We start from the raw sequence: 25,509 nt of genomic DNA, 5'->3' as shown, positions 1-25,509 counted from the left end.
TAGAAGCCTAGTCACTCAATGACTATGAATGCCCTAGAAGCCTAGTCACTAAATGACTTTGAATGTGATTCTAGAAGAAGCCTAATAACTCAATGACTATGAATGTGGCTATAGAAGTCTTGTCACTCAACGAATATGAATGCTCTGGAAGATAGTCACTCAATGACTATGAATGCTCTAAAAGTCACTCAATGACTATAAAAGCTCTAGAAGCCTAGTCACTCAATGACTATAAATGCTCTAGAAACCTAGTCACTCAACGACTATGAATGCTCTAGAAGCTTAGTCACTCAATAACTATGAATGCTCTAGAAGTCACTCAATGACCATGAATGTGGCTCTTTAATTCACTCAATTACTATGAATGTGGCTCTAGAAGTCACTCAATTACTATGAATGTGGCTCTTTAAGTCACTCAATGACTATGAATGTGGCTCTAGAAGTCACTCAGTGACTATGTATGTGGCTCTAGAAGTCACCCAGTGACTATGTATGTGGCTCTAGAAGTCACCCAGTGACTATGAATGTGGCTCTAGAAATCAATCAATGACTATGAATGTGGCTCTAGAAGTCAATCAATGGCTATGAATGTGGCTCTAAAAGTCACCCAGTGACTATGTATGTTGCTCTAGAAGTCACTCAATGACTATGAATGCTCTAGAAGTCACTCAATGACTATGAATGTGGCTCTTTAAGTCACTCAATGACTATGAATGTGGCTCTAGAAGTCACTCAATGACTATGAATTTGGCTCTAGAAGTTACTCAGTGACTATGAATGTGGCTCTAGAAGTCACTCAGTGACTATGTATGTGGCTCTAGAAGTCACTCAATAACTATGTATTTGGCTCTAGAAGTCACTTAATGACTATGAATGCTCTAGAAGTCACTCAATGACTATGAATGCTCTAGAAGTCACTCAATGACTATGAATGCTCTAGAAGTCACTCAATGACTATGAATGCTCTAGAAGTCACTCAATGACTATGTATGTGGCTCTAGAAGTCACTCAATGACTAAGAATGCTCTAGAAGTCACTCAATGACTATGAATGCTCTAGAAGTCACTCAGTGACGATGTATGTGGCTCTAGAAGTCACTCAGTGACTATGTATGTGGCTCTAGAAGTCACTCAATGACTATGAATGCTCTAGAAGACACTCAATGACTATGAATGCTCTAGAAGTCATTCAATGACTATGAATGCTCTAGATGTCACTCAATGACTATGAATGCTCTAGAAGTCACTAAATTACTATGAATGTGGCTCTAGAAGTCACTCAATTACTATGAATGTGGCTCTTTAAGTCACTCAATGACTATGAATGTGGCTCTAGAAGTCACTCAATGACTATGAATGTGGCTCTAGAAGTCACTCAGTGACTATGTATGTGGCTCTAGAAGTCACCCAATGACTATGTATGTGGCTCTAGAAATCACTTAATGACTATGAATGTGGCTCTAGAAGTCACTCAATGACTATGAATGTGGCTCTAAAAGTCACCCAGTGACTATGTATCTGGCTCTAGAAGTCACTCAATGACTATGACTGCTCTAGAAGTCACTCAATGACTATGAATGTGGCTCTAGAAGTTACTCAGTGACTATGAATGTGGCTCTAGAAGTCACCCAGTGACTATGTATGTGGCTCTAGAAGTCACTCAATAACTATGTATGTGGCTCTAGAAGTCACTCAATGACTATGAATGCTCTAGAAGTCACTCAATGACTATGAATGCTCTAGAAGTCACTCAATGACTATGAATGCTCTAGAAGTCACTCAATGACTATGAATGCTCTAGAAGTCACTCAATGACTATGTATGTGGCTCTAGAAGTCACTCAATGACTATGAATGCTCTAGAAGTCACTCAATGACTATGAATGCTCTAGAAGTCACTCAGTGACTATGTATGTGGCTCTAGAAGTCACTCAATGACTATGAATGCTCTAGAAGTCACTCAATGACTATGAATGCTCTAAAAGTCACTCAATGACTATAAAAGCTCTAGAAGCCTAGTCACTCAATGACTATAGATGCTCTAGAAACCTAGTCACTCAACGACTATGAATGCACTAGAAGCTTAGTCACTCAATAACTATGAATGGTCTAGAAGTCACTCAATGACCATGAATGTGGCTCTTTAATTCACTCAATTACTATGAATGTGGCTCTAGAAGTCACTCAATTACTATGAATGTGGCTCTTTAAGTCACTCAATGACTATGAATGTGGCTCTAGAAGTCACTCAGTGACTATGTATGTGGCTCTAGAAGTCACCCAGTGACTATGTATGTGGCTCTAGAAGTCACCCAGTGACTATGAATGTGGCTCTAGAAATCAATCAATGACTATGAATGTGGCTCTAGAAGTCAATCAATGGCTATGAATGTGGCTCTAAAAGTCACCCAGTGACTATGTATGTTGCTCTAGAAGTCACTCAATGACTATGAATGCTCTAGAAGTCACTCAATGACTATGAATGTGGCTCTTTAAGTCACTCAATGACTATGAATGTGGCTCTAGAAGTCACTCAATGACTATGAATTTGGCTCTAGAAGTTACTCAGTGACTATGAATGTGGCTCTAGAAGTCACTCAGTGACTATGTATGTGGCTCTAGAAGTCACTCAATAACTATGTATTTGGCTCTAGAAGTCACTCAATGACTATGAATGCTCTAGAAGTCACTCAATGACTATGAATGCTCTAGAAGTCACTCAATGACTATGAATGCTCTAGAAGTCACTCAATGACTATGAATGCTCTAGAAGTCACTCAATGACTATGTATGTGGCTCTAGAAGTCACTCAATGACTATGAATGCTCTAGAAGTCACTCAATGACTATGAATGCTCTAGAAGTCACTCAGTGACTATGTATGTGGCTCTAGAAGTCGCTCAGTGACTATGTATGTGGCTCTAGAAGTCACTCAATGACTATGAATGCTCTAGAAGTCACTCAATGACTATGAATGCTCTAGAAGTCACTCAGTGACGATGTATGTGGCTCTAGAAGTCACTCAGTGACTATGTATGTGGCTCTAGAAGTCACTCAATGACTATGAATGCTCTAGAAGTCACTCAATGACTATGAATGCTCTAGAAGTCATTCAATGACTATGAATGCTCTAGATGTCACTCAATGACTATGAATGCTCTAGAAGTCACTAAATTACTATGAATGTGGCTCTAGAAGTCACTCAATTACTATGAATGTGGCTCTTTAAGTCACTCAATGACTATGAATGTGGCTCTAGAAGTCACTCAATGACTATGAATGTGGCTCTAGAAGTCACTCAGTGACTATGTATGTGGCTCTAGAAGTCACCCAGTGACTATGTATGTGGCTCTAGAAATCACTTAATGACTATGAATGTGGCTCTAGAAGTCACTCAATGACTATGAATGTGGCTTTAAAAGTCACCCAGTGACTATGTATCTGGCTCTAGAAGTCACTCAATGACTATGACTGCTCTAGAAGTCACTCAATGACTATGAATGTGGCTCTAGAAGTTACTCAGTGACTATGAATGTGGCTCTAGAAGTCACCCAGTGACTATGTATGTGGCTCTAGAAGTCACTCAATAACTATGTATGTGGCTCTAGAAGTCACTCAATGACTATGAATGCTCTAGAAGTCACTCAATGACTATGAATGCTCTAGAAGTCACTCAATGACTATGAATGCTCTAGAAGTCACTCAATGACTATGAATGCTCTAAAAGTCACTCAATGACTATAAAAGCTCTAGAAGCCTAGTCACTCAATGACTATAAATGCTCTAGAAACCTAGTCACTCAACGACTATGAATGCTCTAGAAGCTTAGTCACTCAATAACTATGAATGCTCTAGAAGTCACTCAATGACCATGAATGTGGCTCTTTAATTCACTCAATTACTATGAATGTGGCTCTAGAAGTCACTCAATTACTATGAATGTGGCTCTTTAAGTCACTCAATGACTATGAATGTGGCTCTAGAAGTCACTCAATGACTATGAATGTGGCTCTAGAAGTCACTCAGTGACTATGTATGTGGCTCTAGAAGTCACCCAGTGACTATGTATGTGGCTCTAGAAGTCACCCAGTGACTATGAATGTGGCTCTAGAAGTCAATCAATGGCTATGAATGTGGCTCTAAAAGTCACCCAGTGACTATGTATGTTGCTCTAGAAGTCACTCAATGACTATGAATGCTCTAGAAGTCACTCAATGACTATGAATGTGGCTCTTTAAGTCACTCAATGACTATGAATGTGGCTCTAGAAGTCACTCAATGACTATGAATTTGGCTCTAGAAGTTACTCAGTGACTATGAATGTGGCTCTAGAAGTCACTCAGTGACTATGTATGTGGCTCTAGAAGTCACTCAATAACTATGTATTTGGCTCTAGAAGTCACTCAATGACTATGAATGCTCTAGAAGTCACTCAATGACTATGAATGCTCTAGAAGTCACTCAATGACTATGAATGCTCTAGAAGTCACTCAATGACTATGAATGCTCTAGAAGTCACTCAATGACTATGTATGTGGCTCTAGAAGTCACTCAATGACTAAGAATGCTCTAGAAGTCACTCAATGACTATGAATGCTCTAGAAGACACTCAATGACTATGAATGCTCTAGAAGTCATTCAATGACTATGAATGCTCTAGATGTCACTCAATGACTATGAATGCTCTAGAAGTCACTAAATTACTATGAATGTGGCTCTAGAAGTCACTCAATTACTATGAATGTGGCTCTTTAAGTCACTCAATGACTATGAATGTGGCTCTAGAAGTCACTCAATGACTATGAATGTGGCTCTAGAAGTCACTCAGTGACTATGTATGTGGCTCTAGAAGTCACCCAATGACTATGTATGTGGCTCTAGAAATCACTTAATGACTATGAATGTGGCTCTAGAAGTCACTCAATGACTATGAATGTGGCTCTAAAAGTCACCAAGTGACTATGTATCTGGCTCTAGAAGTCACTCAATGACTATGACTGCTCTAGAAGTCACTCAATGACTATGAATGTGGCTCTAGAAGTTACTCAGTGACTATGAATGTGGCTCTAGAAGTCAACCAGTGACTATGTATGTGGCTCTAGAAGTCACTCAATAACTATGTATGTGGCTCTAGAAGTCACTCAATGACTATGAATGCTCTAGAAGTCACTCAATGACTATGAATGCTCTAGAAGTCACTCAATGACTATGAATGCTCTAGAAGTCACTCAATGACTATGAATGCTCTAGAAGTCACTCAATGACTATGTATGTGGCTCTAGAAGTCACTCAATGACTATGAATGCTCTAGAAGTCACTCAATGACTATGAATGCTCTAGAAGTCACTCAGTGACTATGTATGTGGCTCTAGAAGTCACTCAATGACTATGAATGCTCTAGAAGTCACTCAATGACTATGAATGCTCTAAAAGTCACTCAATGACTATAAAAGCTCTAGAAGCCTAGTCACTCAATGACTATAAATGCTCTAGAAACCTAGTCACTCAACGACTATGAATGCACTAGAAGCTTAGTCACTTAATAACTATGAATGCTCTAGAAGTCACTCAATGACCATGAATGTGGCTCTTTAATTCACTCAATTACTATGAATTTGGCTCTAGAAGTCACTCAATTACTATGAATGTGGCTCTTTAAGTCACTCAATGACTATGAATGTGGCTCTAGAAGTCACTCAGTGACTATGTATGTGGCTCTAGAAGTCACCCAGTGACTATGTATGTGGCTCTAGAAGTCACCCAGTGACTATGAATGTGGCTCTAGAAATCAATCAATGACTATGAATGTGGCTCTAGAAGTCAATCAATGGCTATGAATGTGGCTCTAAAAGTCACCCAGTGACTATGTATGTTGCTCTAGAAGTCACTCAATGACTATGAATGCTCTAGAAGTCACTCAATGACTATGAATGTGGCTCTTTAAGTCACTCAATGACTATGAATGTGGCTCTAGAAGTCACTCAATGACTATGAATTTGGCTCTAGAAGTTACTCAGTGACTATGAATGTGGCTCTAGAAGTCACTCAGTGACTATGTATGTGGCTCTAGAAGTCACTCAATAACTATGTATTTGGCTCTAGAAGTCACTCAATGACTATGAATGCTCTAGAAGTCACTCAATGACTATGAATGCTCTAGAAGTCACTCAATGACTATGAATGCTCTAGAAGTCACTCAATGACTATGAATGCTCTAGAAGTCACTCAATGACTATGTATGTGGCTCTAGAAGTCACTCAATGACTATGAATGCTCTAGAAGTCACTCAATGACTATGAATGCTCTAGAAGTCACTCAATGACTATGTATGTGGCTCTAGAAGTCACTCAATGACTATGAATGCTCTAGAAGTCACTCAATGACTATGAATGCTCTAGAAGTCACTCAGTGACTATGTATGTGGCTCTAGAAGTCGCTCAGTGACTATGTATGTGGCTCTAGAAGTCACTCAATGACTATGAATGCTCTAGAAGTCACTCAATGACTATGAATGCTCTAGAAGTCACTCAGTTACGATGTATGTGGCTCTAGAAGTCACTCAGTGACTATGTATGTGGCTCTAGAAGTCACTCAATGACTATGAATGCTCTAGAAGTCACTCAATGACTATGAATGCTCTAGAAGTCATTCAATGACTATGAATGCTCTAGATGTCACTCAATGACTATGAATGCTCTAGAAGTCACTAAATTACTATGAATGTGGCTCTAGAAGTCACTCAATTACTATGAATGTGGCTCTTTAAGTCACTCAATGACTATGAATGTGGCTCTAGAAGTCACTCAATGACTATGAATGTGGCTCTAGAAGTCACTCAGTGACTATGTATGTGGCTCTAGAAGTCACCCAGTGACTATGTATGTGGCTCTAGAAATCATTTAATGACTATGAATGTGGCTTTAGAAGTCACTCAATGACTATGAATGTGGCTTTAAAAGTCACCCAGTGACTATGTATCTGGCTCTAGAAGTCACTCAATGACTATGACTGCTCTAGAAGTCACTCAATGACTATGAATGTGGCTCTAGAAGTTACTCAGTGACTATGAATGTGGCTCTAGAAGTCACCCAGTGACTATGTATGTGGCTCTAGAAGTCACTCAATAACTATGTATGTGGCTCTAGAAGTCACTCAATGACTATGAATGCTCTAGAAGTCACTCAATGACTATGAATGCTCTAGAAGTCACTCAATGACTATGAATGCTCTAGAAGTCACTCAATGACTATGAATGCTCTAGAAGTCACTCAATGACTATGTATGTGGCTCTAGAAGTCACTCAATGACTATGAATGCTCTAGAAGTCACTCAATGACTATGAATGCTCTAGAAGTCACTCAGTGACTATGTATGTGGCTCTAGAAGTCACTCAGTGACTATGTATGTGGCTCTAGAAGTCACTCAATGACTATGAATGCTCTAGAAGTCACTCAATGACTATGAATGCTCTAGAAGTCATTCAATGACTATGAATGCTCTAGAAGTCACTCAATGACTATGAATGCTCTAGAAGTCACTCAGTGACTATGTATGTGGCTCTAGAAGTCACTCAGTGACTATGTATGTGGCTCTAGAAGTCACTCAATGACTATGAATGCTCTAGAAGTCACTCAGTGACTAAACTATTCGAACTGTTTTGAACTACATCAAAATGAAATCCAAAATAAAAACTAAGGATAAGTCTAATATAGTTGTAGACCTAGATTTAAATTAGATTTGAATTGTTTAAATTAGGTCAAATACATCTACTTTCAATATACATTCTAGATCTATCAGTTTAATGGGGATTTCAGGAGCACAATCAGCTTATTATTTAAGTATTGTATGTTCGTATATTTAATATCCCCCTCCCCAATACAGAGCTTTGTGTAGCCTGTCCAATCATAAAGTCTTTACACAGCTGACGTGGGTGTGCCCAACAATGAATGGGACTAATGAAATCAATATCAAGACGGCTAGAGTCACATTTCTCAGCTATAGCGAACGAATGTATGTAAAAGGAAAAAAAAAACCTACCATTTCGAAGATTAGATCTAGATTTAGCGTTCGCGAGATTTTTGTCTTGCGCATGCATGATAAGTAGTGTTAGAAGCGCGCCATTTCCTGAATGCATTAAATGTACATAAAGACGGATTAAGTGGCAGCATTAGGGAACACAAAATGTATGTAAAATAATTTTGAAACACACACATTTGAAGAATTATTTTATTTATGAAATGAATGGACTCTATTTTGTATGTTCGTGTGTTTAAGTAAAAAAAAACTATCTTTGCGAAGACTAGATCCTAGAATTAGATCTAAGGTTTAGCTTTAGCTTTCGCTTGATTTTCTGCTTTCCGCATGCATGACCTTTCGATCTTGTCTCATGTAAACATGACTATATGACCTAGATCCATGAAATTTTAATACTTTTATAGAGTTGGGTTACATTTTTTACGGTCTTAAGCTTGTTTTAGGGCTACTTTACATATGTTAGTTTTCCCGTTAGTATCCAAGGAACGTTTATGCCAAGTTTGATCAAGATTTTCATTAGGGACCTATACCCCCTAAACATCTTCACAACTCCCCATGGCCAATCCGATAGAAAGGTTTGTGAGGCAGGGACCTATACCCACTAAACATCTTCACAACTCCCCATGGCCAATCCGATAGAAAGGTGGTTTGTGAGGCAGGGACCTATACCCCCTAAACATCTTCACAACTCCCCATGGCCAATCCGATAGAAAGGTGGTTTGTGAGGCAGGGACCTATACCCCCTAATCAACTTCACAACTCCCCATGGCCAATCCGATAGAAAGGTGGTTTGTGAGGCAGGGACCTATACCCCCTAATCAACTTCACAACTCCCCATGGCCAATCCGATAGAAAGGTGGTTTGTGAGGCAGGGACCTATACCCCCTAAACAACTTCACAACTCCCCATTGCCGATAGAAAGGTTTGTGAGGCAGGGACCTATACCCCCTAATCAACTTCACAACTCCCCATGGCCAATCCGATAGAAAGGTGGTTTGTGAGGCAGGGACCTATACCCCCTAATCAACTTCACAACTCCCCATGGCCAATCCGATAGAAAGGTGGTTTGTGAGGCAGGGACCTATACCCCCTAATCAACTTCACAACTCCCCATGGCCAATCCGATAGAAAGGTGGTTTGTGAGGCAGGGACCTATACCCCCTAAACATCTTCACAACTCCCCATGGCCGATAGAAAGGTTTGTGAGGCAGGGACCTATACCCCCTATACATCTTCACAACTCCCCATGGCCGATAGAAAGGTTTGTGAGGCAGGGACCTATACCCCCTAAACATCTTCACAACTCCCCATGGCCGATAGAAAGGTTTGTGAGGCAGGGACCTATACCCCCTAAACATCTTCACAACTCCTCATGGCCAATCCGATAGAAAGGTTTGTGAGGCAGGGACCTATACCCCCTAAACATCTTCACAACTCCCCATGGCCGATAGAAAGGTTCGTGAGGCAGGGACCTATACCCCCTAAACATCTTTACAACTCCCCATGGCCGATAGAAAGGTTTGTGAGGCAGGGACCTATACCCCCTAAACATCTTCACAACTCCTCATGGCCAATCCGATAGAAAGGTTTGTCAGGCAGGGACCTATATCACCTAAACAACTTCACAACTCCCCATGGCCGATCCGATAGAAAGGTTTGTGAGGCAGGGACCTATACCCCCTAAACATCTTCACAACTCCCCATGGCCGATCCGATAGAAAGGTTTGTGAGGCAGGGACCTATACCCCCTAAACATCTTCACAACTCCCCATGGCCGATAGAAAGGTTCGTGAGGCAGGGACCTATACCCCCTAAACATCTTCACAACTCCCCATGGCCGATAGAAAGGTTTGTGAGGCAGGGACCTATACCCCCTAATCAAATTCACAACTCCCCATGGCCGATAGAAAGTTTTGCTAGGCAGGGACCTATACCCCCTAAACATCTTCACAACTCCCCATGGCCGATAGAAAGGTTCGTGAGGCAGGGACCTATACCCCCTAAACAACTTCACAACTGCCCCATGGCCAATCCGATAGAAAGGTTTGTGAGGCAGGGACCTATACCCCCTAAACAACTTCACAACTGCCCCATGGCCAATCCGATAGAAAGGTTTGTGAGGCAGGGACCTATACCCCCTAAACAACTTCACAACTGCCCCATGGCCAATCCGATAGAAAGGTTTGTGAGGCAGGGACCTATACCCCCTAAACAACTTCACAACTGCCCCATGGCCAATCCGATAGAAAGGTTTGTGAGGCAGGGGCCTATACCCCCTAAACAACTTCACAACTGCCCCATGGCCAATCCGATAGAAAGGTTTGTGAGGCAGGGACCTATACCCCCTAAACAACTTCACAACTGCCCCATGGCCAATCCGATAGAAAGGTTTGTGAAAAAATATAATCGAAGGACTCGGTATATACAAAATGAAGTATCACATTAAACTGACGTCAGATGCAAAACCAGTTATTCAATGTGGATGCACCATCACTCTATGAAGAATTAAAAAGAAAACTCACACAAATGCAACAAGATGGAGTGATCACAGAAGTTGATGAACCAACAGAATGGGTTCATAACTTGGTTATAGCAAAGAAGAAAGATAATTCTTTGAGGTTGTGTTTAGATCCCCGAGAACTGAACAAATATATAATGAGAGAACATTTCACTATACCAACATTTGATCAAATCAATAGTTCACTGGGAGCAGCAAAAGTGTTTAGTATACTTGATCAAAAGGATGCATATTGGCAAGTTGAGTTGGATGAACCAAGCTCTTATTTATGTACATTCAATACTCCGTTTGGAAGATACAGATTCTTGAGAATGCCTTTTGGTATATCCTCAGCTAGTGAAGTATTACAGAAACGTGCTTATCGTGTATTCGAAGACATCCCAGGTGTACATATCATGTCAGATGGCATGCTGATTGCAGCAAAAGATGAAAAAGAACATGATCAAATTTTTGAAAAGGTTCTGGAAAGAGCTAGAAAGAACAATGTAAAGTTCAACAAGAACAAGATACAATATAAACTTTCTGGTGTTAATTATCTCGGAAGACAAATTGGAGCAGATGGTATTCGTCCATATCCAGCTAAAATCAAAGCAATAATGGAGATGCCAGCACCAACAGATCGAACAGGAATTCAAAGACTGATAGGGATGTTGAACTTTCTGTCAAGTTTCATTCCAAACATGTCAACAATTACCAGTCCATTGCGTGAATTGCTAAAGAAAGATGTATTGTGGCAGTGAAATGAAAAGCAAGAAAATGCTTTCCAACTAATAAAGAAAACACTTAGTGAAGCTCCAGTTCTGCAATTGTTTAACCCTGAAAAGCCAGTTACTATTCAGTGTGACGCTTCTTCTAAAGGGTTGGGAGCATGTTTAATGCAAGAAGATAAACCAGTTGCGTATACGTCAAGATCATTGACAGAAACAGAGTGTAGATATGCACAAATAGAAAAGGAAATGTTAGCTATAGTGTTTGCAGCTGAACATTTTCACCATTATATTTTTGGAAGAACTGTGACTGTACAATCAGATCACAAATCTTTGCAAACTATTGTGACTAAGCCTTTACACAAGATTTCACCAAGACTTCAGTTGATGATGTTAAGACTGTTGAGATATCAATTAACAGTAACTTACACTCCAGGTTCAAAAATGCATATTGCTGATACGTTATCGCGTGCGTACATCAATGGTCAAGAACAATCAAATTCAAATGATGACATGGTTATGAGAATTCATAGCGCAACAGCACAGTTTCCGGGAAGTGATCAGAAGATTATTGAAATTAGAAGGAAAACTGAATCTGATGCTAAATTAAAACTTGTAATGAATTATGTCAGAGAAGGTTGGCCAAAGATAAAAACTCAAGTTCATGAAACAGTGAAAGTGTATTGGTCATTTAAAGGCAGTATTCATGAAGAGAATGGAATATTGTTTTATGAGAACAGAATTATAATTCCTTCAAGTATGAGAAATGAAATTCTCGACAAGTTGCACACAGGTCATTTTGGTCTTGAGAAAACCAGATTCAATGCAAAACAGAGTGTGTTTTGGCCAGGATTGTCTAAAGATATTTTTTCGACAATAATGAAATGCGCAACATGTGCAACGTTCAAAAGAAATAATGTGAAGGAAAAATTGCTACCTCATGCTGTACCAGACAGACCATGGAAAAAGGTTGCGACAGATTTGTTTGAATGGCGAAACAATGACTATTTGCTAGTTGTGGACTATTTCTCCAAATATCCTGAAATAAAACGACTAGAGAACAAAACAGCAGAATGTGTTATCAGGGCAATGAAAGGTATTTTTGCTAGACATGGCATACCAGAAGAAATAGTGAACGACAATATGCCATTCAATAGCTATTAATATAGAGAGTTTGCTTCTGAATGGGGTTTCAAGATAACAACATCAAGTCCCAGATACCCTCAATCAAATGGACAAAGTGAGGTGTATGTTGGTATCGTAAAGCAGATATTCAACAAAGCATACAAAAGTGGGAAAGATCCATATCTCGCTATGCTCGAGTATAGAAATACTCCGATAAGCGGACTGCTTTATTCACCATCACAACTGCTGATGAGTAGAAGACTCAGGGACGTCATTCCAACTGATCCCAAACTATTGAAACCATCGGTAGCTGAAAATGCAGAGACATTACTCAACGAACGACAGAGGAAAAGCAAAGTGAGGTACGATGCAAAAGCAAGGTTACCTAAAGACTACTCTGTCGTGGAGAAGGTGAGAGTTCGTCTAGGACAAACATGACAGAAAGCAGTCGTCATTAAGAAACATCCATCACCCAGATCTTACATCATAAAGACAAATGATGGGAAAACATACAGACGAAATCAACGGTTTTTAAACAAGAGCTACAAAGAAGACATCTCTGGGTACTATGACACCGACGAAGACAATGAACAGCAAACTGTTAGAACAAATGAAACAGACAATAATAAACCAACATCTAGAGAACTTGCTGTGCCGGTCAAGACAACCAGAAGTGGTCGAGTTGTCAAAATTCCTTGTAAATATAAGTATTAAGAACTTTAAAAGGAAGGATGTGATGATAGCTTCAAAAGGAAGGATGTGTTAATATTAGAAGATATTACGTCATTGTTTGTTGTTTATGTTTTATGCGAAAGCAAAGAATCGGACGGAAATAAAAAGTTAGTTATATATGTCTACCTTGATAAAGACAGTTTCGTTATTATCATTATTAAATAGTAACGTCTACAGTAATTTATTATTAATCTGTGACTACAGAACACATCTAATGTCAGAATAAGCAACCACTAGGTTTATTACAATATGAGTTTTGAGTTTTAGGCACATCGGCACAATTTAGGTCATGTCATGCCCGTAATCCTTCAAGGATTACTCTCCCTTCATATCACCAGAGCTAAATTCCATACAGTTAAATCATTAAAAGCAATGAGGTTAAAGATGATAAGAGAACAGATGAAAACAAGGACGCTTGTGATGTGATTAGTTTGGCTCTACATCTAGTTTCTTATTGTTGATTAAATGTTCTATTTTATAATCCTTTCGTTGATTTATTTAGCCAAGTTAAAGCAATATATATATATATATATATATATATATATATATATATATATATATGTATATAAAGTAGAAAGTAAGGCGTATATATGTATGTATGTTACCGATTGAAGTCAAAACCGTTTCACCAATTTTGATAAAACTTGGCATAAATGTTCCCTGGGTACTAACTGGAACCGTGACGTATGTAAAGTAGCCTTAAAACAAACTTAAGACCCTCCCAAAAAATTGCCCAACTCTATGAAAGTATTGCTATTTTATGGATCTAGGCCATGTTTATCATGTTTACATGAGAAAAGATCGAAAGGATCTAGATCTAGATCTAATTTTAAGAACTACACTTTGCACAGATAGTTTTTTCTTTGACACATGAAAATTACAAAAAAATAATCTATTGATTTCATCAATTAATACAATTAAGCTTCAAATTTGTGTTTCAAAAGCATTTTTACATAAATTCGTTCCTTATATCTGCGAAGTTAGAAGTCCTGATGTACATTCTTTCATTAGACAAGATCGAACTGTTACAATCTCTCTAATCAACTCTATTGCTAGGTCTAATTCAACTCTAAGATAATAGAACTTCTTTTTGCAAAGAAAGTTTTATACTTTAACACATGAACATGATAAATATTGTCCATTCATTTCATATTTTAATCAAATTAACATTCAAATTTATTTTTCTACAGCAATTTTACATACATTCGTTCGCTGTAGCTGCGAGGCCGTGTTGATATACATTTTTAGTAGTTCCATTCATGAGTCGCGCACGCCTTACATGCCCAGTGAAAACACACTGTGATTGGACAGGCAAATGAGGCTCTATATGGGTGATATTAAATATACTAACATAAAATAATTAATAACCTTATTGAACCTTAAATGCAATCTTAAACTGATCTCAATATATATGCAAGCAAATCTTTTTGTAACAAAAATGGATTAGGTCGATTAGCTATTTTATAAGCATTATTCTTACTATTTTTACATTCTCGCATTCGCTTTACTTATAACATTATTATTTTATTTACTTGTTTCTAATTATTTTTAATACAGCTCTACTTTGCTCAGAGCGCTTTGGTCCATTCACATTTGTTTCCGTGCTGCCTTAAGGTGCTCAGTAAACACAGCTCTACTCGAGTCGGGTGTCGAGCATCGAGCCCCCCTTTAGTCAAGCCAAGTTCAAGCGTACTCAGCCTCTCGACCACGCTTCCCACAAACTATTCTAATGCACTATATCAGTGACACGCACATTGAGACCCGCGGGTAATATAGGGCTAATATATATATGCTTTTTGCAGGGCCGGCGTAGGTGACCGTAGTGGGCTCCGCACTTATGCGATCCCAGTGAGCCTCGCACTTTTATAGGACCCGCGCTAATTCTAGCTGTATAAATTATTAAATTAAAACATTGTATAACTTATAACAATTCACCAGGAGCTCCTGGAAATCTCCTGAAATTGCAAAATATACGAAAAAGTCCTGGAAATCTCCCGAAATTATTAAATTCTTTTGAAAACTCATACAAATCTCATGAAATATATAAACAAAAATTGTCATTTTGGGGTGTTATTCAATATGGAAAATGCCATGGAGTTTGAGTTTTTGGCACATCAGCACAATTTAGGCCATGTCGTGCCCGTAATCCTTCAAGGATTACTCTCCTTTACAAGAGCTAAATTCCATACAGTTAAAACATTAATAACAAGGTCTATTCAAAGTTAAAATAGTTAAGGTAGTAAAAATGTAATAATTTGGTACAAATCTTATGTAAATATTATATGTTCACAATTCATAAATGAGATCCTCGTAGGTTCAACATTGTCGAATAGTGTTTTTAAGTTGTGTGCTCTAAAAAATTTCTCTCTGGCATCCTGGTATCTGGGGCAATCAACGAGGATATGTACAACGGTGAAGCGAGAGTCACAGTACTCACAAAGTGGGGCCTCCTCTCTCTTTACCAAAAGATAAGAAAAAGTCCTTTTACGGAATATATAGACAAAAATTGTAATTTTGGGGTGTCATTCAATATGGAAAACGCCAATCCTACGCACGATAAATAAAAACGGCATTTTGCATTAGCCGTAATTGTGTAATCTGGTGAAAGAAGATTTTCGCGCCTCAAACTAATGAAGAATTACTTGAGGTCAACAATTCTCGTAGATAGATTGAGACATTTGATAATTCTTGCCATTGATTGTGATGTATGTAGGAAATAAAATTTTCATGATACACTGTATGACTTTGCTACACGCAAGGCTCGTAAAGTTCGTGGGATAACTCTATCCGCAGAAATAAAAGAGTGATCTTTCCTTTATTTCCTCTTCTCGTCCAAACTGTTGAGCGAAGAAGAGAATTATATATATACACATACGTAAAAAAAAGTTTTCTTTACATTATTGTTCAATTTTTTTAAATAATCTAAGCAAATAGGAACAAAAATAAATTTTAAAAAAAAGTGGTATTATGAGAAGAAAAAAAAGCTTGCATATTTCATTTAAAATAAAAACGCGTCGGTAAGAAGCAGATTAGCCATTGCACTAGAACTTTGCAAGATGTAAAATTTTATGATATATGATTTTCCATAACTTTTCTAGTTTTTGCGATCTAATAGAGTCGGACGGACGGACAGACAGACCACACACAATCGCTAATTCTACTTTTGGGGGCGGTAATGAAGGGTATTAGACTTGGAAAATTACCTTACAATTGAGCACCTCCAAGGCCATCAGTTTTCTATCATTTAATAACTTAATAACAGCAGCTCCACCTGAGGAGTCAAATAGAGAGTTGTCATTAGTGGAGAATGGAAACTAAGACTACGACTGCTTGAATGATCCTTAAGGAAAGTTGTTGTGATGACACAGATTGTTTTCCTACTAGGCGCTCACTAAGAACGGTTTTTGACAGAATTAAAACTTTGGGACAGCTATTCGCGAAAAACCACAAGCTTTCTATCAAAACTTTGTATTTTATTTTCGGTATTTCCCCAAAAGGCCGCGGTCTACATATAAAGCATATATAGAAATATCTAAAAAATTTCGTATTTTTAAAGCATTATTTTTCTTCTAAAATAGTCTATAACGTACTCTTAATGGCTTGCGTCTCAAATAACCTCAGATAACTAAGTCCAGCTCCTGGCCTGCTCGTGTGGCTTAGATATTTGGATACGAAACTGCTCTTACTAACAGATGAAGGGATGAAGGCGTATACCTGGCGCCTCAAAACGGTGAGCTTCGGACAGATGGAGCTCGTCAGCCTAGTAAGGTAATAGGAGAGGGGTACTCTAACTTCAAACCCCCGCTGCCTTGCGGTACTGAGGCTTCAGTAGACAGCCTCGAGAAGGGATGAAGCCTCCCCCCCAGTTGGAGTATCACGTTCCTTCCCTGCAACTGAGGTTGGTGCCAAATGTAATGCGAAGCATTCCTTTGGATTAGATCGAGAGAGAAATTATGACGCATAACCAAACCCTGATCCTTTTAAGTCCTAGGAATGCGCCACGGAGAGGCAACAGTTTCCTGTGTATATAGTTGCATGACATTCCATTTAAAAAAGTATAAGATTATATTTATTGTAACGACTCTCACTATCCAGGCTGTGTGCTCTACAAAACACTACCCACTCAAAGAACTTGAGCTCCAAAGTAACGTAATAGTTTAATGTCAATTAGATCACAGCCAATACTGTACAATTAGCAGCACATAACACCCCAGGCTGTACACACATTTCTTCGTTAACAACCGTATCGCCGTATCAACTCTTGTACAAGAGGTATGTGAGTAGACATGTTAGAGAGAGAGAGAGGTATGTGGGTAGACATGTTAGAGAGAGAGGTATGTGAGTAGACATGTTAGAGAGAGAGAGAGGTATGTGGGTAGACATGTTAGAGAGAGAGGTATGTGAGTAGACATGTTAGAGAGAGAGGTATGTGGGTAGACATGTTAGAGAGAGAGGTATGTGGGTAGACATGTTAGAGAGAGAGAGAGAGGTATGTGGGTAGACATATTAGAGAGAGAGGTATGTGGGTAGACATGTTAGAGAGAGAGAGGTATGTGGGTAGACATGTTAGAGAGAGAGGTATGTGGGTAGACATGTTAGAGAGAGGTATGTGGGTAGACATGTTAGAGAGAGGTATGTGGGTAGACATGTTAGAGAGAGAGGTATGTGGGTAGACATGTTAGAGAGAGAGAGAGGTATGTGGGTAGACATGTTAGAGAGAGAGAGAGGTATGTGGGTAGACATGTTAGAGAGAGAGGTATGTGGGTAGACATGTTAGAGAGAGAGGTATGTGGGTAGACATGTTAGAGAGAGAGAGAGGTATGTGGGTAGACATGTTAGAGAGAGGTATGTGGGTAGAAATGTTAGAATGAGAGGTATGTGGGTAGACATGTTAGAGAGAGGTATGTGGGTAGAAATGTTAGAATGAGAGGTATGTGGGTAGACATATTAGAGAGAGAGAGAGGTATGTGGGTAGACATGTTAGAGAGAGGTATGTGGGTAGACATGTTAGAGAGAGAGAGAGGTATGTGGGTAGACATGTAAGAGAGAGGTATGTGGGTAGACATGTTAGAGAGAGGTATGTGGGTAGACATGTTAGAGAGAGAGGTATGTGGGTAGACATATTAGAGAGAGAGGTATGTGGGTAGACATGTTAGAGAGAGGTATGTGGGTAGACATGTTAGAGAGAGAGGTATGTGGGTAGACATGTTAGAGAGAGGTATGTGGGTAGACATGTTAGAAAGAGAGAGGTATGTGGGTAGATATGTTAGAGAGAGAGGTATGTGGGTAGACATATTAGAGAGAGAGGTATGTGGCTAACATGTTAGAGAGAGAGAGGTATGTGGGTAGACATGTTAGAGAGAGAGGTATGTGGGTAGACATGTTAGAGAGAGAGAGGTATGTGGGTAGACATGTTAGAGAGAGAGGTATGTGGGTAGACATATTAGAGAGAGAGAGGTATGTGGGTAGACATGTTAGAGAGAGGTATGTGAGTAGACATGTTAGAGAGAAAGAGAGGTATGTGGGTAGACATGTTAGAGAGAGAGAGAGGTATGTGGGTAGACATGTTAGAGAGAGGTATGTGGGTAGACATGTTAGAATGAGAGGTATGTGGGTAGACATATTAGAGAGAGAGAGAGAGGTATGTGGGTAGACATGTAAGAGAGAGGTATGTGGGTAGACATGTTAGAGAGAGGTATGTGGGTAGACATGTTAGAGAAAGAGATATGTGGGTAGACATGTTAGAATGAGAGGTATGTGGGTAGACATGTTAGAGAGAGGTATGTGGGTAGACATGTTAGAGAGAGTAAGGTATGTGGGTAGACATGTTAGAGAGAGAGGTATGTGGGTAGACATGTTAGAGAGAGGTATGTGGGTAGACATGTTAGAGAGAGAGGTATGTGGGTAGACATGTTAGAGAGAGAGGTATGTGGGTAGACATGCTAGAGAGAGGTATGTGGGTAGACATGTTAGAGAGAGGTATGTGGGTAGACATGTTAGAGAGAGGTATGTGGGTAGACATGTTAGAGAGAGAGGTATGTGGGTAGACATGTTAGAGAGAGGTATGTGGGTAGACATGTTAGAGAGAGAGGTATGTGGGTAGACATGTTAGAGAGAGAGGTATGTGGGTAGACATGTTAGAGAGAGGTATGTAGGTAGACATGTTAGAGAGAGAGAGATGTATGTGGGTAGACATGTTAGAGCGAGGTATGTGGGTAGACATGTTAGAGAGAGATGTATGTGGGTAGACATGTTAGAGAGAGAGGTATGTGGGTAGACATGCTAGAGAGAGGTATGTGGGTAGACATGTTAGAGAGAGAGGTATGTGGGTAGACATGTTAGAATGAGAGGTATGTGGGTAGACATGTTAGAGAGAGGTATGTGGGTAGACATGTTAGAGAGAGAGGTATGTGGGTAGACATATTAGAGAGAGATGTATGTGGGTAGACATGTTAGAGAGAGGTATGTGGGTAGACATGTTAGAGAGAGAGGTATGTGGGTAGACATGTTAGAGAGAGAGGTATGTGGGTAGACATGTTAGAGAGAGATGTATGTGGGTAGACATGTTAGAGAGAGAGAGGTATGTGGGTAGACATGTTAGAGAGAGAGGTATGTGGGTAGACATGTTAGAGAGAGGTATGTGGGTAAACATGCTAGAGAGAGGTCTGTGGGTAGACATGTTAGAGAGAGGTATGTGGGTAGACATGTTAGAGAGAGAGGTATGTGGGTAGACATGTTAGAGAGAGAGGATATGTGGGTAGACATGTTAGAATGAGAGGTATGTGGGTAGACATGTTAGAGAGAGATGTATGTGGGTAGACATGTTAGAGAGAGAGGTATGTGGGTAGACATGTTAGAGAGAGAGGTATGTGGGTAGACATGTTAGAGAGAGAGGTATGTGGGTAGACATGTTAGAGAGAGATGTATGTGGGTAGACATGTTAGAGAGAGAGGTATGTGGGTAGACATGTTAGAGAGAGAGGTATGTGGGTAGACATGCTAGAGAGAGGTTTGTGGGTAGACATGTTAGAGAGAGAGGTATGTGGGTAGACATGTTAGAGAGAGAGGTATGTGGGTAGACATGTTAGAGAGAGATGTATGTGGGTAGACATGTTAGAGAGAGAGAGGTATGTGGGTAGACATGTTAGAGAGAGAGGTATGTGGGTAGACATGTTAGAGAGAGGTATGTGGGTAAACATGCTAGAGAGAGGTTTGTGGGTAGACATGTTAGAGAGAGGTATGTGGGTAGACATGTTAGAAAGAGAGGTATGTGGGTAGACATGTTAGAGAGAGAGGTATGTGGGTAGACATGTTAGAATGAGAGGTATGTGGGTAGACATGTTAGAGAGAGATGTATGTGGGTAGACATGTTAGAGAGAGAGGTATGTGGGTAGACATGTTAGAGAGAGAGGTATGTGGGTAGACATGTTAGAGAGAGAGGTATGTGGGTAGACATGTTAGAGAGAGATGTATGTGGGTAGACATGTTAGAGAGAGAGGTATGTGGGTAGACATGTTAGAGAGAGAGGTATGTGGGTAAACATGCTAGAGAGAGGTTTGTGGGTAGACATGTTAGAGAGAGGTATGTGGGTAGACATGTTAGAGAGAGAGGTATGTGGGTAGACATGTTAGAGAGAGGTATGTGGGTAGACATGTTAGAGAGAGAGGTATGTGGGTAGACATGTTAGAGAGAGAGAGAGAGGTATGTGGGTAGACATGTTAGAGAGAGGTATGTGGGTAGACATGTTAGAGAGAGGTATGTGGGTAGACATGTTAGAGAGAGGTATGTGGGTAGACATGTTAGAGAGAGAGGTATGTGGGTAGACATGTTAGAGAGAGGTATGTGGGTAGACATGTTAGAGAGAGAGGTATGTGGGTAGAAATGTTAGAGAGAGGTATGTGGTTATACATGTTAGAGAGAGAGGTATGTAAGTAGACATGTTAGAGAGAGAGGTATGTGGGTAGACATGTTAGAGAGAGAGGTATGTAGGTAGACATGTTAGAGAGAGGTATGTGGGAAGACATGTTATAGAGAGGTATGTGGGTAGACATGTTAGAGAGAGGTATGTGGGTAGACATGTTAGAATGAGAGGTATGTGGGTAGACATGTTAGAGAGAGAGGTATGTGGGTAGACATGTTAGAGAGAGAGAGGTATGTGGGTAGACATGCTAGAGAGGTATGTGGGTAGACATGTTAGAGAGAGAGGTATGTGGGTAGACATGTTAGAGAGAGAGGTATGTGGGTAGACATGTTAGAGAGAGAGGTATGTGGGTAGACATGTTAGAATGAGAGGTATGTGGGTAGACATGTTAGAGAGAGAGGTATGTGGGTAGACATGTTAGAATGAGAGGTATGTGAGTAGACATGTAAGAGAGAGAGGTATGTGGGTAGACATGTTAGAGAGAGAGGTATGTGGGTAGACATGTTAGAATGAGAGGTATGTGGGTAGACATGTTAGAGAGAGGTATGTGGGTAGACATGTTAGAGAGAGAGGTATGTGGGTTGACATGCAAGAAAGAGGTATGTGGGTAGACATGTTAGAGAGAGAGGTATGTGGGTAGACATGTTAGAGAGAGAGGTATGTGGGTAGACATGTAAGAGAGAGGTATGTGGGTAGACATGTTAGAGAGAGAGGTATGTGGGTAGACATGTTAGAGAGAGAGGTATGTGGGTAGACATGTTAGAGAGAGAGGTATGTGGGTAGACATGTTAGAGAGAGGTATGTGGGTAGACATGTAAGAGAGAGGTATGTGGGTAGACATGTTAGAGAGAGGTATGTGGGTAGACATGTTAGAGAGAGGTATGTGGGTAGACATGTTAGAGAGAGGTATGTGGGTAGACATGTTAGAGAGAGAGGTATGTGGGTAGACATGTTAGAGAGAGGTATGTGGGTAGACATGTTAGAGAGAGAGGTATGTGGGTAGAAATGTTAGAGAGAGGTATGTGGTTATACATGTTAGAGAGAGAGGTATGTAAGTAGACATGTTAGAGAGAGAGGTATGTGGGTAGACATGTTAGAGAGAGAGGTATGTAGGTAGACATGTTAGAGAGAGGTATGTGGGAAGACATGTTATAGAGAGGTATGTGGGTAGACATGTTAGAGAGAGGTATGTGGGTAGACATGTTAGAATGAGAGGTATGTGGGTAGACATGTTAGAGAGAGAGGTATGTGGGTAGACATGTTAGAGAGAGAGAGGTATGTGGGTAGACATGCTAGAGAGGTATGTGGGTAGACATGTTAGAGAGAGAGGTATGTGGGTAGACATGTTAGAGAGAGAGGTATGTGGGTAGACATGTTAGAGAGAGAGGTATGTGGGTAGACATGTTAGAATGAGAGGTATGTGGGTAGACATGTTAGAGAGAGAGGTATGTGGGTAGACATGTTAGAATGAGAGGTATGTGAGTAGACATGTAAGAGAGAGAGGTATGTGGGTAGACATGTTAGAGAGAGAGGTATGTGGGTAGACATGTTAGAATGAGAGGTATGTGGGTAGACATGTTAGAGAGAGGTATGTGGGTAGACATGTTAGAGAGAGAGGTATGTGGGTTGACATGCAAGAAAGAGGTATGTGGGTAGACATGTTAGAGAGAGAGGTATGTGGGTAGACATGTTAGAGAGAGAGGTATGTGGGTAGACATGTAAGAGAGAGGTATGTGGGTAGACATGTTAGAGAGAGAGGTATGTGGGTAGACATGTTAGAGAGAGAGGTATGTGGGTAGACATGTTAGAGAGAGAGGTATGTGGGTAGACATGTTAGAGAGAGGTATGTGGGTAGACATGTAAGAGAGAGGTATGTGGGTAGACATGTTAGAGAGAGAGGTATGTGGGTAGACATGTAAGAGAGAGGTATGTGGGTAGACATGTTAGAGAGAGAGAGAGGTATGTGGGTAGACATGTTAGAGAGAGGTATGTGGGTAGACATGTTAGAGAGAGAGAGGTATGTGGGTAGACATGTTAGAGAGAGGTATGTGGGTAGACATGTTAGAGAGAGAGGTATGTGGGTAGACATGTTAGAGAGAGAGGTATGTGGGTAGACATGTTAGAGAGAGAGGTATGTGGGTAGACATGTTAGAATGAGAGGTATGTGGGTAGACATGTTAGAATGAGAGGTATGTGGGTAGACATGTTAGAGAGATAGGTATATGGGAAGACATGTTAGAGAGAGGTATGTGGGTAGACATATTAGTGCAAGGTATGTGGTAGACATATTAGTGCAAGGTATGTGGTAGACATATTAGTGCAAGGTATGGGGGTAGACAAATTAGTGCAAGGTATGTGGGTAGACATATTAGTGCAAGGTATGTGGTAGACATATTAGTGCAAGGTATGGGGTAGACATATTAGTGCTAGGTTTGTGGGTAGACATATTAGTGCAGGTATGTGGTAGACATATTAGTGCAAGGTATGTGGTAGACATATTAGTGCAAGGTATGGGGGGTAGACATATTAGTGCAAGGTGTAGGGTAGACATATTAGTGCAAGGTATTGGGGTAGACATATTAGAGTAAGGTGTAAGGTACACATATTAGTGCAAGGTATGGGGGTAGACATTTTAGTTCAAGGTGAAGGGTAGACATATTAGTGCAAGGTGTAAGGTACACATCATAGTGGAAGGTATGGGGGTAGAAATATTAGTGCAAGGTGTAAGGTACACATATTAGTGCAAGGCATGGGGCTAGACATATTAGTGTAAGGTACACATATTAGTGCAAGGTATGTGGTAGACATATTAGTGCAAGGTATGGGGTAGACATATTAGTGCAAGGTGTAGGGTAGACATATTAGTGCAAGGTATGGGGTAGACATATTAGTATGGGGTAGATATGGAGAAAGGTATGTGGGATATACATGGAGAAAGTTATGTGGGGTAGACATTAAGAAAGGTATGTGAGGTATACATGGAGAAATGTATGTGAGGTAGACATTGAGAAAGGTATGTGGGGTAGACATTGAGAAAGGTATGTGAGGTAGACATGGAGAAAGGTATGTGAGGTATACATTGAGGAAGGTATGTGGGGTAGACATTGCGAAAGGTATGTGAGGTATACATTGAGAAAGGTATGTTAGGTAGACATTGAGAAAGGTATGTGGGGTAGACATGGAGAAATGTATTTGGGGTAGACATGGAGAAAGGTATGTGAGGTAGAAATTGAGAAAGGTATGTGGGGTTGACATGGAGAAAGGTATGTGGGGTAGACATGGAGAAAGGTATGTGGGGTAGACATGGAGAAAGGTATGTGAGGTAGACATGGAGAAAGGTATGTGTGTTAGACATGGAGAAAGGTATGTGGGGTAGACATGGAGAAAGTATGTGGGGTAGACACAGAAAAAAATATGTGGGGTAGACTTGGAGAAAGTTATGTGAGGTATACATGGAGAAAGTTATGTGGGTTAGACATGTAGAAAGGTATGTGGGGTAGATTAGGAGAATTAGTAGATTAGGAGAAAGGTATGTGAGATACACATGGAGAAAGGTATGTGGGTTAGACATGTAGAAAGCGATGTGGGGTAGATTAGGAGAATTAGTAGATTAGATGAAAGGTATGGAGTGTTTAGATGACTGGATCAATATATGAGACTTGACCAATATATGAGACTGGACCAATATATGAGACTAGACCAATATATGAGACTTGACTGTGACAAGTCAAAAGCTTGCTGTCAGAGTCACTAAATTTTATCACAGCATTAATTATTATTTATTATTACTTATTTATTTTATTTTCATTATTTCACATTTTTAGTCCCGATTTCCCTACCGACCCCCACCCTTTTCCTCTTCTTGCTTAGTTCACCACCTTGGCGACAACTAGGTCGCGTCTTTTCACTTATCTCCCCTTGATTGTAGGAAAACTAAACACTTAGTCTCGTACTTTGGTCTTAGGCGCCAGATGTCCGGCTTTCAAGTCGAAGCCACCTTTGATGGAACACGCTTCATTATTTGTTCTACCCCACCCACGTCTCTCTTTGATCAAGGAGATTATTCGTGTCACCACGCCTCTTGACCCTTCCAATGTGCATTTTTCGTCGGACTTTACCCACGTGAGAGATACTCGTTAGCCTATCGCATTTCCTGTTTTGGCCAATCTCTTCCGGACCTTTATAAGGTAGAATAAGGCGGGACAGACACTCTCTCACTTCTCATTCTCGCTGACCAATCGAGTCTGGACTATTTCATACATTCTTACTCTTAGAGGAATACCTGGTGTCTGCCTCAGGTGTCTGCCTCAGGTGTCTGCCTACTTATTCGGCATTGTTTGACAGCCACTCGTCAACCTACTCAATCGCCTATGTACTTAGTGCTATTCAGCACTGCACTTCTGTCTATTTATCGGATCACATCCCTATTCTATTTGGGGCTAGTTAGCACTGCGATCTATTACTTGGCGCTATCGG

The 25,509-nt window shown here is 40.2% G+C and overlaps 1 protein-coding gene across 3 annotated transcripts in view; it reads right to left on the bottom strand.

Moving 5' to 3' along the window:
* The window catches only part of LOC106079506 (uncharacterized), a 262,219-nt gene that overhangs the window by 42,411 nt on the left and 194,299 nt on the right, over positions 1–25,509 (bottom strand). For all 3 annotated transcript variants that reach the window (XM_056015519.1, XM_056015522.1, XM_056015521.1), the window contains exon 25: positions 16,317–16,384. In XM_056015519.1, coding sequence (XP_055871494.1) covers positions 16,317–16,384 — 68 coding nt within the window. The remainder of the gene's footprint in view (positions 1–16,316; positions 16,385–25,509) is intronic.

Source organism: Biomphalaria glabrata, chromosome 17, assembly GCF_947242115.1.
Source record: "Biomphalaria glabrata chromosome 17, xgBioGlab47.1, whole genome shotgun sequence".
Lineage (NCBI taxonomy): Eukaryota > Metazoa > Mollusca > Gastropoda > Planorbidae > Biomphalaria > Biomphalaria glabrata.
The sequence above is the reverse complement of the archived record's forward strand: the minus strand, read 5'-3'. Positions and strand labels throughout refer to the sequence as shown.